The sequence below is a fragment of the Aquila chrysaetos genome, chromosome 6 (assembly GCF_900496995.4).
Source record: "Aquila chrysaetos chrysaetos chromosome 6, bAquChr1.4, whole genome shotgun sequence".
In the NCBI taxonomy this organism is placed as follows: domain Eukaryota; kingdom Metazoa; phylum Chordata; class Aves; order Accipitriformes; family Accipitridae; genus Aquila; species Aquila chrysaetos.
In genome coordinates this window covers 1,804,995-1,818,150 of record NC_044009.1, presented here as the reverse complement: position 1 = coordinate 1,818,150, position 13,156 = coordinate 1,804,995, and the positions used below count along the sequence as shown (strand labels likewise).

Below are 13,156 nucleotides of genomic sequence, written 5' to 3'. Positions count from 1 at the left end.
ACAGGTCCATTGATTTTTATGTCTTTAACTGAAACAAAAATTATGCTACCATAAAATGTTTCCCAATATGACTTTGGGACAGACCTGCCGCTTGGGGTACGGAACTGTTGCATGCGTTTTGCCAGTAGTGTGCGTACCCACTGACTTATGGAAAGCTCATGTGTAGGCAGTGTAAATAACTATCCATTATGATTCTGGCATATAAATAATTCCCTGCAATTTTTTTCTTACATAAATGATGTGTCTGCTGGAATCCCGGTCATCATTCCACACAAACATGTCAATGAGGACACGTTTGTTAAATCTGGAGTTCATTATGGAGAGTTTTTCTTCCATGCTCCAATTTGGCTCTAGGAGGTAAAAGGGAAAATATACAACATTTATCAATATGTATCAGGACTGATTAACTTGTATAGTTTGCAAGCTTATTGCTGAAATTGTTTAGAACCAGACTGGACATGATGTGAGAATATTTGTACAGGACATTCCTATAGTGGCTAGAAATTGCTAGACTGTTCTTACTAGCCTTATCTGTCTCAGTGATATATATATATATAAAAAAAAATCATTTACTGATTACTTTATATATACAATTGCCGATGCATAGTATAAATCACCATGACCTTGCCTACTTAGGCAGTTACACTCCAAACCCTAATTAATATGCAAGCATTAGAACACAGCTATATTGGTTACTTTGCTTTTGTTTTCATTATTTATGTTGGTCCTTTAGGTTTCCTAACTGTCTTAAAATGTACACTGTTCATGAATGAGATCTTATAATATGGGTATTAAATTTATACTATCTTATTTAGACAGATCACTGCGTGCTAAATGTGTATGATACCCCGACTTTTGTTTGTGAAGAAAAAGTTAAAATGGAGGATCTAATTCAATGACAGAGTCTCCTTAGAGCAGTAAATAATTCTGACTTAACACTACTGAACTCCTTCAGGCACAGAATTACCTTTGGTCTTATTCCAGTCTGCAGAAGCCACTGGCCAATCTCCAACCATCGTTAAGGCCTCTAGCAGAGGCAATGAATCTCGTTGCTCTATAAGACCTGAGAGAGGAAAAACAAATACTATATTGTTTTTATAGGAAAAAAAAATGAAGAAAAATAGGTAATGGGCCTAACAGTTTAAATCTGAAACTGAATTTGTCATAGCAGAAAATGAGAGACCATTAAATCATCTGTCTCCTACATTAGTCTTCAGAAAAGTAATGAAAATACTTCTGTTGACTTCAGTACCAATTTTGACTGAATCGGTTTGGAAAGGATGAAATGGGACACGTTTTTGCATTCAGAAGGGAAGGCGTTGCATTGACACCAGAGGTAGGTAACCCACATCCGTCCTTTCTACATTCCAGGATGTGTATATTAAGCCTTAATGATGTACCAAGGCATCTTCATTCATCTGAAGATTAGCTTTCCAGGCAAGGCCATGTATATAAGATAGATATTAACTGGACTTTTGCTTAAAAGTACACTGGTACTTTTGTACATTTGGTATTGAACAGGAGAATCAATCAATGGAACAAGAATAGACTCACTCTCATTCATGCATGACTTGTAAAGTATTTTAGCTTTCTGAAATGCTTCTCTGTCCCCTCGATCTGAAGTCTCCAACACACCTGGGGAAGGAACCATTGCAGTGAGATTTTTGCCCTGGAGAGCTTTGATCTTTTCACAGAAATCACTGAGAATTCAGGGCTATGATAAATACTTGTTATTGTAGGCTTCAATTACTGTGAAACTAGAGTGCTCTTTAAAGAGCTATTAATGGAAAAAGCGTCAGGAAGAAGGACATGCATACAGCTTGTCCTGCTGCTTTTGAAGTTAATACCAAATCACCTATGGCTAATTTTTAGTGGGAACAGGATGTTCCCACAAAATGGGTGTAGTAAGAGATGTAGAGATTAAAGGACTACAGAAAAAAAAAAATCACAATCAACACTTGTGGAAGTTTATTTCTCTGTATAATGTGCAGTAAATAATGTCTGAAACTAAACACAAGTGCATAACCAAGGATAGAGTAGCCTCATTCCTACCTTTTAGGATGATCTCCAGCTCATCTCTCAGGATGTCAAAAATGCTGTATCTGGAGCTAGTTTCTGGGATAACATGCCGGTTCAGCCAGCCCCCACAGGCATACTGGTAGAAATCCTTGCACGGGTCAGCTGTTGGGTCCATATTCTGAATTATTCTAGCAGCTAGGTATCAAAATTGGAGAGTTGAATTCCACAGACTGCCTGGTAATCTCTGGGACTACCAAAGACTGTCAAGAAGCTGCTTGGCAAGAAGGCACTTTGCTTATGCTGCTTATAGTGGAAAAGACTCATTCTCACGTATTATGACTCAAAGGATCCTATTTTCTGCTTAAAAATGCACGGAAGCATCTGACGGCAAACATTTGTATTGCAATTGTACTGCTTTACAGACGGAGCCTCTGCATGGCAGAATAGTTCTCCCAGAGCACAATGCCTTACAGGCACGAGCATGCTGCCCAGTGCTCTACCTGGGGTCCTAGCTTAGGTACCTACCCATGAAGTCAGTGTTTCCAGGGTGCAATTGGGAACATCTGGACTGGAGTCTTACTTCTCTTGAGGTGTACAAGTAGATGCCAAAAATAAGAAGGTGAATAGCCCCATGTGTAGAATACATTCTCTTTGAGAGAAAATTCAGTCTAAGGGGATTCTTATTATACTTCATAGATACAGACTGCGTTGGTCAATCCACATCCTTGTGGCTCAGGCCAGAGCCAGAGAACTGTTGCCCACACTGGGAATTTTCCTGTACTACTTCCTTATGAATGATACTCCTGGTGACAAAGAAAGTATACAATGCAGAAGTAAGAATAGGGTTTTTTGCTCAGTTTTTACACATGGAACTGTATTTGAGGACAGCTGTACTTGCTGCCTTTGACAGTGTTAGCAATGTGTATCTAGCCAAAGGGGAAATTTCATTCCTTTTCAACTTCTTCAGTCTTAAAGCCTGAGCTATTGTTTATTCAGGTTCAGTAGAATTAACAACATGTAAAACATCACCTCTGCAATAATCATTCATGGTAACAATCATTACCTGCTGTAACACATCCAGGTGTGGTACATATGTTGCCTGAATTGGTGCCATAGTGAGTGCCTGCAGGGAGAGGAATAAGAAAGCAGATAGAATTAGTTGTTTTGGAATTGCTACCAGTGTCACTTGCCAGCAGCCCAACCTCAGTGACAGCTCCATTTAGTTTTAAAGCAAGCGAGTGAATATTAGTGCCAGTAAAAGATACCAAATGACAACTGTGAAGAAACATCTTATCTACAGATTTATGAGGAAAATGTATTGGAAGCAGTATTACAACAGTCTTGACAGTGAATTTTAACTTTCCTGGAAGGAGGCTAAGACCAGTTGTTTGTTTTTTGTTTGTGGTTTTTTTGTTTGTTTGTTTGTTTTTTACCTGCCAACTGCCTCTACAGTCTTTCTGACACGTACCGAAAGTATGAGATCCTTTTCTAGACAATCTACTAAGATGATTTGAGCATCTGAGCTCTTCTGTGATCTTCAAAGTCACCATGACTGAGAGGTTTAACCAGGGGGCAAAAAGCCCATAGCTGGATTTACCGCTTTCACACTGTAGTCACAAAGATCAAATAGGCAGAGGGGGGAGCAGGTAACAGTGTTTGGTCAAAATTTCAGGTATGCCCTTCAAGGTTACTCCCTGCTGTTCAGCAGAGAGGTTGCTCCCTAATCAGTAATGTTTAGGGCTGATGAAATAGCATATAATGGAGACTGTGGACCTATGTTCAAGTCTGCGTTCTGCCTTTGAGATAAGCCTGGAAAAGTCCAGTGAAGTCATTATCGGTGATCTCCAAGTAGCAAATCTGAGTAAGTGTAGTACAAACTGTGCCAAGAGCTAATGGGTGTACTAGTTACCAGCTGTTTCAGTTGTTACATGAGCATACTTCTAGTAAAACACAGATTTTGTTCCATTAAGACCTTGGCTCAGTCCTGTTGATCACTTTCCTCAGTAGTTTGAAAGCAGTCAAACTTGGGAACTCTGGGGACCTTCATGACTCGCTGGTTTCAGCCCACGAAGAAGGAGTGATGTGACAGGGAATTTGAGAGGGAGCACAGGCAATGAAACCTTGGCAGAAGCATTTTGCTGTGACTTCCAAAACAGAAGAATTTGATGTGTGCCTCTATGTGGGGAAATGGGTCTGTATGCTCATTCCAGCAGAAGCTGGAAAGCGCTCCTCCTGGATATTAAGTTTCTATTTTTGACCACTTAGCCTTAGTTTGTGAAATTCTTCCAGTGAAGAAGATCCACAAAAAGCCTATGCACTTCTAATGCATTGATGGTGAGCAGAAACTGGAACAGACCCTAGCTTTTATTGCTTGGTGCTCTACACTAAATGTAGTGCTAGGAGTTTGATGGTGGTGACTCCAGAGGGTCTTGATGTGAATTCACAGCCGTAAGTTCTACTGTAGACTTACGCCGAAGCCTTTGTACATGAACACATGATTTTTTTACGCTGAGTGCTATAGTGAATGTGTTTGTGATGCTGGTCGTGTCACTCTCTTGCGTGCTGTTCACTGTAGAACTGGAATGGGAGGTATCTAAACACCCCAGCCTGATGAGTGGCCTTGGCCCTGGGCACAAGAAAATTCATTTTGCTGTTTTAATTTCCCACTTGTGAAACTGGACTAGCTTAGTATCTACTTATGTTAAATAGACAACTACTTGGTTCCACACTGGAAAACGAAAACTTGATACCCTTACTTTCCAACAGGATTAGCCATGTTTTAAAACATTTTTTTTGATCCTTACACTACGATGTTTGCAGAAAAGAGTTACTAAAAAAAATTCCTTCCAATGCAAATAAGTGTTTTACATGACAGCAAACAAGATTACACTAATTCAGACAGAAATAAAACAGTAGGGGAGAAAAGAGGGCTTGGAAGTTCATGAGTGGAAGCAACATAAAAAGCCCCCACTGTGATTGGGAATGTAACGTTCAGGGTTCAGCTGAGTGCTGTCGTGCTGTGTGGGAGTAGATCTGCAGTAGAATAACTGCATGCCTTATTATAATTTAGTGTCTAGCAGTCTGAACATGGGATGAGCAAAATACATGTAACAATGTGAAGCTTCACATAGAGGGGTTTAGCTTTTTTTTTTTTTTTTAGCACTGGATGAAGCTAAGCCCAATTTTTGGAGTTTCTTAAACTCTCTAATAATTTAACAGCCCCCCCCCCCCCCCCCAAAAAAAAAACCCCAACAAACCAAACAAAAAACCCCAACACCCCCAGAACTCCAACACAACCACCAAAAGTCCAGAGTATTTCCAAGAAAAAAAAAATCCTTTGGGGGAAAAGAAACTAGTGGTTCAAAGGCATATGGAAATTTTCCATAAAGGAGAAATAGCAATGGGCAAGGTGAGAAAGAGATAATTTTTTTTTTTTTTTTAAATCAAAGCTTCTTTCTTTAATATAACCTGACAATGTTTAACTTCATTTTCCAGAACCAACTGCTTTCAACAAGATTCTAACTCTCCACGTTCAAAAAGCCCTTGTGATTGTGAAAATGTAATTGAGCTGTATAAGCAGGGAAGCCAAATCTGTTTTGAAACCTTGGTTGCACACTCAGGACTCTGAAACTCTGCCACAAAACCAGATAATTAGAAATGGCTGGTGAGGGGCTCTCAGTTTACTTCTAAAAGTGGCTCCTTTGTTTTTCTATCAATTATCTCTTTTATGCCTCAGTACCATTCCTGACAAAGAACCAAGCCAACCTGACTCCGTATGAGATATGACCAACACTGCCCTGTTTTGCTTCACAATGTATTTGTTGGGTCTTTGCTCACTTGACTGAGGCTCTGCCTACTGCACCTCTTGAACTTCAAATAACTAGGAACAAATGTAAAATGCACCTTCTAAAGTCTCAGCTAGACAACTGTATGCACTTCATTTTCTCAAACTACTTGAGAAACAACTGCCCAAGTTTTCAGTATAAACATAGGTATTTCTCTATGTATTTATTTTTCCTTCCTGGTTAAATATTGCTGACATGTTGAGCTGTAATGACATAAGAGACTCCTACTTTGACATCCATGGACAAAGACTGCTGGAAGTACAGACATGGGAGGGACAACTCGGATTAATGTTCTACAAAGCCTAAAAGTCAAAACAAAACAAATGTCTAGCAGGATTTAGATGGATGTGATGGGAAATTTCTGAACATAAAATCATAAGTGGGACATGGGCTCATGTTTGACACTGTAAGGCATGAAGCTAGTGATTTGCAGCAGATGAAAATTGGCATGTTGTTCAGCTCTGAATCCCATGTTCCCCCTGGTGCACAGAAAGTAAACACATCAGTGGAAGGATTTGTGGGGAATCAATACTTGTCTTCTCCCACAGCCAAGTTCATCTAGGATCTAGCCACTTACATTTTTTTCTCTTTCAAAATTAATTACTCCATTTTCCCACCTCTTTCTTCTGAGATACCCTTCCTTGGGTATACTTTTTGAAACTATCAAAGAGAGATGTCAAAAGAACAGAAATGGGCCAGAAAGATTTAATCGCTCTAACTGCTTTGTGCAGTACGAAGTTCCTTCATGGCTCTCAAAATTCAGGACCTTTGCAGTATCACCCTTGCATTTACTTCATTAAGAAAGTCATACTCTTGCTCTGTTGATAGTCTTGTAAATAGAAAAGAACCATTGAACCCTCTGCAGACTGAAGGCTTTCCTCACTTTCAGTCTGACAGAGCACCATCAGAGAATTGATAAGGGAAGGTAAGCTTTAATGGAGCTAAATAAAATTACCTGAGCTGTGGGACTACTCCAGATGGAAGAAAATGACAGAAAATAAGCACTCCAGACGCTACTTCAGAGGTCAACTGCTCACTTGAAAAATGGCAGAGCTGGGACATGCTTCAGGGCACACGGAGCTTCAGTGTAGAGAATTCTATTGTCTTAATTTGACTTTACAAGAAGCCATCGAACAATATTACATTTACTGGTCAGCAGCAGGATATAAGAATAACTTCTGAGGTCTGTAGAGCACTGTAGTCCTCTTCAGCAGGTCATCTTTTGAATGACAATTTTTTTTCAAATACAAGTTGCTTTTCACAGCCTTATTGAAGTTTTTTACACAACAAAAGCAAAGCAAATCATTCCGTACAGTCTCTGAAGCACAGTTTGTGTTTAGTGTTTTCCCACTGTGCATTTTGAGGACCACAGATGGCTGGGGATGGCACACATTGAAACAATTAGATCCACAGTTGTCATCAGGCAGTCAAGTGTGAGCTTTACCTTTCAGCACCTTATCTCTTCTCACACAGATCTCATCTGCAGAAGTGCTGTCAGCACTGCAGACTGCCTTTGTTGCTAACAGTGAATTGTTTGCAACAAATAATGTAATTGCCAAATTTAGCTTTTCTCCCTCCGAGAGGGCTGTCTATACCAGATGTCAGTGTCTTCAGATGGACTCCATAACACAAGTGTTTGTTTTTATTCCACCTTTCTTATGATTTCTTACCTATAGTCTACCTATAATCATGGCGGAGACAGAATTTCATGTAAGAATCAGTAAGCTGAGTATTTGCCCACGTTTGCAGCCCTGTATGGCCTGTCATTCCACATTCATGTAGCTCCATCTGAGTACAATTGAGAAGTCTTGCCACCCAAATGTCATTTCATCGTGACTTTTGTGTTAGCTGCCACTTCTTTAAATTCTCCATTTCCTTTGAATAGATGCCTCATTAATGAACGTTCATGAAGTCAAAGAATGACTAGGCAGCAGTCTAGGAGACAAGCCAGATCTCAACCACAACCTTTTCTTAGTGTGCCAGTGACCAGTTTAGATATTGTCCCTAGTCAGCAGGTTCTTGCAAATCTATTTTTCAAGTGCATGTTAATTGCATTCACAGCATAGGAAATGCAGGAGCATAACATGGCTTTCTGAAATCCACTCCCAGAACAAGGTGCTGCTAAATTCCAGTGTTGTATTTCTCTTCATTTATTTGTTTGTAGCCTGCCTAACAGGATAGAGCGTAGGTGAATAAGCGTGCCCTCTAGCTTTCTAGCAGCCTGTGTAATAGATGTGAATAGTGATAACCTGTGGGGATGCAGACACAAAAAAGATAATCTGTGAATCTTCCTTCTGAGAAACCTACAAACGTGGAAGCCAGAAAGTGAATAAAATATCAATTAAACTAGTAACATGACTTTTGAGCAGTCAGGTCCAGCAATTAGGTGAGAATGGAAGTTGTTTGTAACTAAGTTGTCTGGAAAAGTCACTCACTGTGACTTGATGTCAGCTACAATAAGTGTTGAAATGTTCTTCAGGCTGTAACCTTTCCAACAAGTGATGAGATTTGGAGTTTAGTAAATATTTGTAGAACATAGCTGAGAAAGAGCTGTGAAAAGGCTGCAAAGATGTATGCGTGGGTGTGATGGAAAGATTGAGAGCGTGGTGTATTCAGATTCAAAAACAAATTACTTCAGTTCTGTCTGCTTCCCTATCTATGATCACCCAAATATTACTCTGCTATTCTTACTATATTTTCTTTTAGCTTATTTAGATGAGGTTTTATGGGTATGAAAACTTCTTTGGATGTCAAAAATCCTCAAACTGCTTCTAGAACTGTATAACTGCATTGCTGTGAGAGCTTCAGTGGTTTTGTTGTCCGGGTATATAGATAAGTCACAGTCAGTATGAACACGTATTACGGGCATTATTGCTATAACCAAAGGCCTGTTTCATGCACCACAATGCTCTTCTGCAAGCTATATACAAGCAGAGCAAAAATGTACTCCCTGAACCACAAAGCCTACGTATACCTTCATATAAAAAAAAAAAAAAAAAAAAGAGAATGTAAGGCAGGACAGGTAATCCTTTTATTTTGCCATTAGCTAAACAGAATTACTTTTTAGAAGCCTGTCTGGGCAGTGTCATTCTGATACAGGATGTACAAAGATGAAGTGGTGAATCTGAATCTGCTCTTAATAAACAATCCAGTGTCCCATACACACTTCAAAATTAACATTTGAGTGAAATTAGAAATAAAGGAATCCCAAGGATAACATTCTTAGTTCCAACACAAGAATGCTGCTCAGCTACATTTTCTTCCTGTTGCTGTGCAGGATTTATATTTGTTACACAGCTTTGAGCAATACATGCTTTTCACTTGGTAAGTCTAAGAAAGACTTCAGCCTTTTGACTGAGCATTGGGTATGGACCTAGATGTAACATCAAAACAGAATGCTCCAAGTGGAGCATTTGGACAAAACTTTTCAAGACAAAAATGTTCCTGTTCTGCAGGAACATTCACTGGTTGCACTGAAGAGCTCTTGCTTTCTCAGTTTTAGACCCAAATAGTGCATATAGGCACGCATCTAAAAATGCTGTAGACTAAAGTTCCTGCTGCTCAATTCCTACCTGTGGATTACCTAAAGCTTGTGGCTACTCTAGAGTCTAACGACCACATCTTGGTGTCTCCTATTGCAGTACTTCAACTATGTACGCTCCGATGTAAACCGGCAGAAACTGACACTAGGTCAGTGCTGAAAACACTTCTTTAAGGCATGAGAAAAGAGCCGGGAGGAGCTGCACGCTGTACAGGACAAGCAGCATTATCAGCTCTCTGATCACCTTGCACTTGCATTTTGCTCAGGAATGTCTGAATCCGGGAAACATTTCCAATGACAGTTTAATTGCTGATACAAGCCTGCAAAATATTTAGATTTTGGAACTGTTTTTTGACAGATAAGCCTTCCATCAAAGAAATGTAATAGTTAGCACTTGCTTTACGTGCACAGACTCTTGTCATGGATTTGGATGAGACACGAACATTTTGGAAATTATATTTAATACCCAAATTCTGATTTCCCTGAACCTAAGAAGCAAGATGTAGAGCAGATTTCTCAAATCCTTTATGCACGCAAGCAACAAAATTCTGCATACATCAATATTTTGATACAGAAACTCCTGACCTAGGACCTAGCTCTGGGGAATTTCTTTCCTCCTGTCTCCCGAGCTAATACAATAAATATAAGCAACTTTCTGATGAGTATTATGAATACCAAATACTCACAGATTTCATCTAACACTGGAACAAATGCTGATAACATTCAATTGCTGGTAGCAAAAGTAGTAAACAATAGAAAGACTTTTCTCATGCATTATTACTCAGAATTGTGCAATGTTTTACTTACGAGTGCTGAAGCAAGCAGTTCACTGCAGGCAGGGGATGCAGAGATGTTTTAGGGAGAAAGCAATGCCTTGCTTCAGTTTTGCTGTTCAGACTTCTTAGTTTTAGTCTCTAGTGTTTTAGCAAAGCTCTGAATCCAAGAAGCATTCATGCAAATGACAAACATGAAGCAGGTGCTGCTACCAATCATGTCGATTGCTTCACAGAATTTTTAAACAGGACTTTGCATTTGGTGTGCTAGTGGAAAAACTTCATTTTGAGAGTAAGCATGCTCTGCAGTTAACATATTAGGGAAAGCACCTCAAAGTAATATGCCTCACTGTCAGGTTCCTGACAAGACATTTGCATGAAAGTCACAGAACCAAATCTCACTTAGAGATCAAATTGCCTGATGTAATATTTAAAAAGTCTCTCTTTCCTCAGCAGCACACTGGCTTTTCCCCCCCCCCCCCCCAAAAAAAAAAGCTTTCACATTGTAATAAGCAATCTCCCCTTTAGATCTGCTACGCAGCTGTTGCTTTGTAACTCCTGGCAATAATGAATCTTAACTCAGGCTTCTATAAAACAAGGAAATGTCAAGCCTTACACACAGATGCACAGATACGCACCTTCTCCTCTAAAATAGTGCAACATTTTTTTTACCTTTGTCAAAACAATGCTGAATTCAATAAAATGCATAGAATTAATTAAAAGCATAGAATCTTACATCACGTAATTTAAAAATGAAATAAAATCCAACATAATCCTCTCTGTGCATGAGCATGGAACAAGGCAGAAATAGCCAAGTCCCTTGCAGAGGTGACCTCACTGTCTCCCTGTATTTTTGTTTTTGCAGAGCTAAATGAAAAGACTTGTATGTTGTTTGCAGAGGGAAGAGGGGAATTATTCACAGGTTCCTTACCTCTGCTGCTGGCATACAGGATCACCAGGGCGACCACTGCACAAGTCATGAGGAGCAGCAAGACAGCCAGACCGATTGCCACAAAGCTCCAGGATTTCTTCCCAGATTTTGTTGATTTTTCCACAATATCCATTTGACTTTCTGATTTCCCCATTATTGTAACTCTAAATTGAGGAGGGGAGGGTAAGAAAGAATTAACAGCACAGCTAAATCAATAGAGGGATAAATGCATGACAAATCAGGGAGAAAAAGGAAGCAGAATAAAAGCAAAGACAGATAAAGAAAACTTCCAAATTATTACATGTATTTGTCCATTTGATTGTCCACAGATTTGCCAACCTCATTCTCCATCTCCTGTGCCTGCCAGATTGTCTGCACTCGGGGTGTGCTGCTGGGGGCTGTTCTGGACTACACTACCCTAGGCTCTCAGTGGTGCAGTGTCATAACTTCAGGAGCCTGCTTTGCGAAGTATGGAAAAGTCTCATCACCAGCTTGGGCAACTCCTTTCTCCCAGACAGGGAAGGAGGGGAAAAACTGCCTCCTTCGACTCCTCACTTTGAAAAGTGTCTTGCTGTTTCAAAGAATTTTCCTCTTTTTTTCCTCTGTGGCTATGAGTAGGTCTGCAGAGCTCTGTTACCAGCAGCAGGATCCAAAAAGAGATCCTTCCAGGTGTGAGCGCCTTTGAGCCGTGTCTGCTCCGTCCTTAGCACACGCGAAGGGTTGGGAAAGTAGAAGGCTCCTAGAACACGTGTCAGCTCCCAGGTCTGCAGGAGTTTGTGCCTTCCAGCTTCTCAGTCTTCTCGGAGCCATGCTCCAACTTGGGAGCTCAGCCGTGTGCGGATCCCAGCTCCAGGCAAATGCTCCCGAGCGGCGGGGGGAGGAGGGCTTGCATCACAGCAGCGGAGAGCGCTGGGCTCTCGGAGCCTGCAAGCAGCACCAGCTCCGCTCTGCCGCAGCTTCTCCTAAACTTCCTCTAGCTTTCCTGAAACCTGCTCCCAGGTTATTTAGTTGGCTGCTGCGCTCGCAGAAGGAGCGTGAAGTCAGGGAGGTGCAAACCTATCGAAACCCTCTGGCTCTGGGAGTGCTGGCAGCTTTTGGGTGTGATATACGGGAACAGCTTCTCGTTTGAAAACACACCGATTTATTGATTGTTGCAGGCTATGCAGAGAATTCTTTTATGCTGCTGCTTGGAAATCTATCTGGTAACAACTGGGAAAGACAGTAAAAGCAAGGGCAGGATAGGCATCTGATTCTCCTGGGGTTTTATTTTATTCTTTTCCAGAACTGACTTCAGAATGAGGGAGAACCAGCTTGGTGGGGTTGGGTTTTTTTGGTTGGGCTTTTTTCTTTCCCCCGTAGGCAGGTTTATTGAGCTAGTGTAACTCGCTGCCAAAGTTCACACTGTACAAATTTTAAGGTTGGTACCTCTCTCAACCCGAGTGCTTCACCAGCATTCCAAGTTTTGTGTATACTTGGGAGGAAGGGCTGATGGCAGAGCAGGATCTTTTTGTGGCAGCCCTGTTTACTGGGAACGTACACGCAGAGTGTTCCAAGAATGTGAACACAGACCTGTTTCCGTCAATGGGGTAGGAAACAATGAATGCCAGTGTCTTCTGCCAGGAGTCTAAGTCTCCTCTTCTAGTCGCTACTCTGCCTCAAAACCCCTATGAGAATTTGCCTTTTTTTTCAGAGTCATGTTAATCTTAGGCTTCTGTCAAGTGTGAAGGCAGCTATTCTCATCCCACCATCTGAGGAGGAGTATAAGAACACAAGGATCTGAAAGAAACGCATGCACTTGCAGATCCTGGGTGTCCATATGTGAAAACTAGCTACAGAAGGGAAGGTTGCTTTTAAGGACAACGCTATACATTTAATGAGTTCAGTGAGCTCTTATTTCTGTTTGCAGGAAGTTGTACAGCTAACAAAAGATTAGTTTCCTATGGATGTGAATCTTCCTTATTGCTGAACAGCTTTATTGTTACAATTAAGCTGGCTCTGAGGAAGGTCTACCTAGTTAAGGTCCATACTATTGCAATAGACAAGCGCC

The 13,156-nt window shown here is 40.7% G+C and overlaps 1 protein-coding gene across 6 annotated transcripts in view; it reads right to left on the bottom strand.

Moving 5' to 3' along the window:
• The window catches only part of MMEL1 (membrane metalloendopeptidase like 1), a 28,972-nt gene extending 16,710 nt beyond the window's left edge, over nucleotides 1-12,262 (bottom strand). The window contains exons 1-7 of one of the 6 annotated variants that reach the window (XM_041124649.1): nucleotides 11,411-12,262; nucleotides 11,110-11,273; nucleotides 3,083-3,142; nucleotides 2,053-2,214; nucleotides 1,555-1,635; nucleotides 968-1,063; nucleotides 232-350 (exon numbers count right to left, since the gene is read on the bottom strand). In XM_041124649.1, coding sequence (XP_040980583.1) covers nucleotides 232-350; nucleotides 968-1,063; nucleotides 1,555-1,635; nucleotides 2,053-2,214; nucleotides 3,083-3,142; nucleotides 11,110-11,273; nucleotides 11,411-11,460 — 732 coding nt within the window. In that variant the 5' untranslated portion in view covers nucleotides 11,461-12,262. Of the gene's footprint in view, nucleotides 1-231; nucleotides 351-967; nucleotides 1,064-1,554; nucleotides 1,636-2,052; nucleotides 2,215-2,544; nucleotides 2,793-3,082; nucleotides 3,143-10,212; nucleotides 10,323-11,109; nucleotides 11,274-11,410 lie in introns of those variants that run through there. The other 5 variants (XM_030019386.2, XM_030019387.2, XM_030019385.2 and 2 more) reach the window with 5 other exon arrangements.
• Between the last annotated feature and the right edge of the window lie 894 nt (nucleotides 12,263-13,156).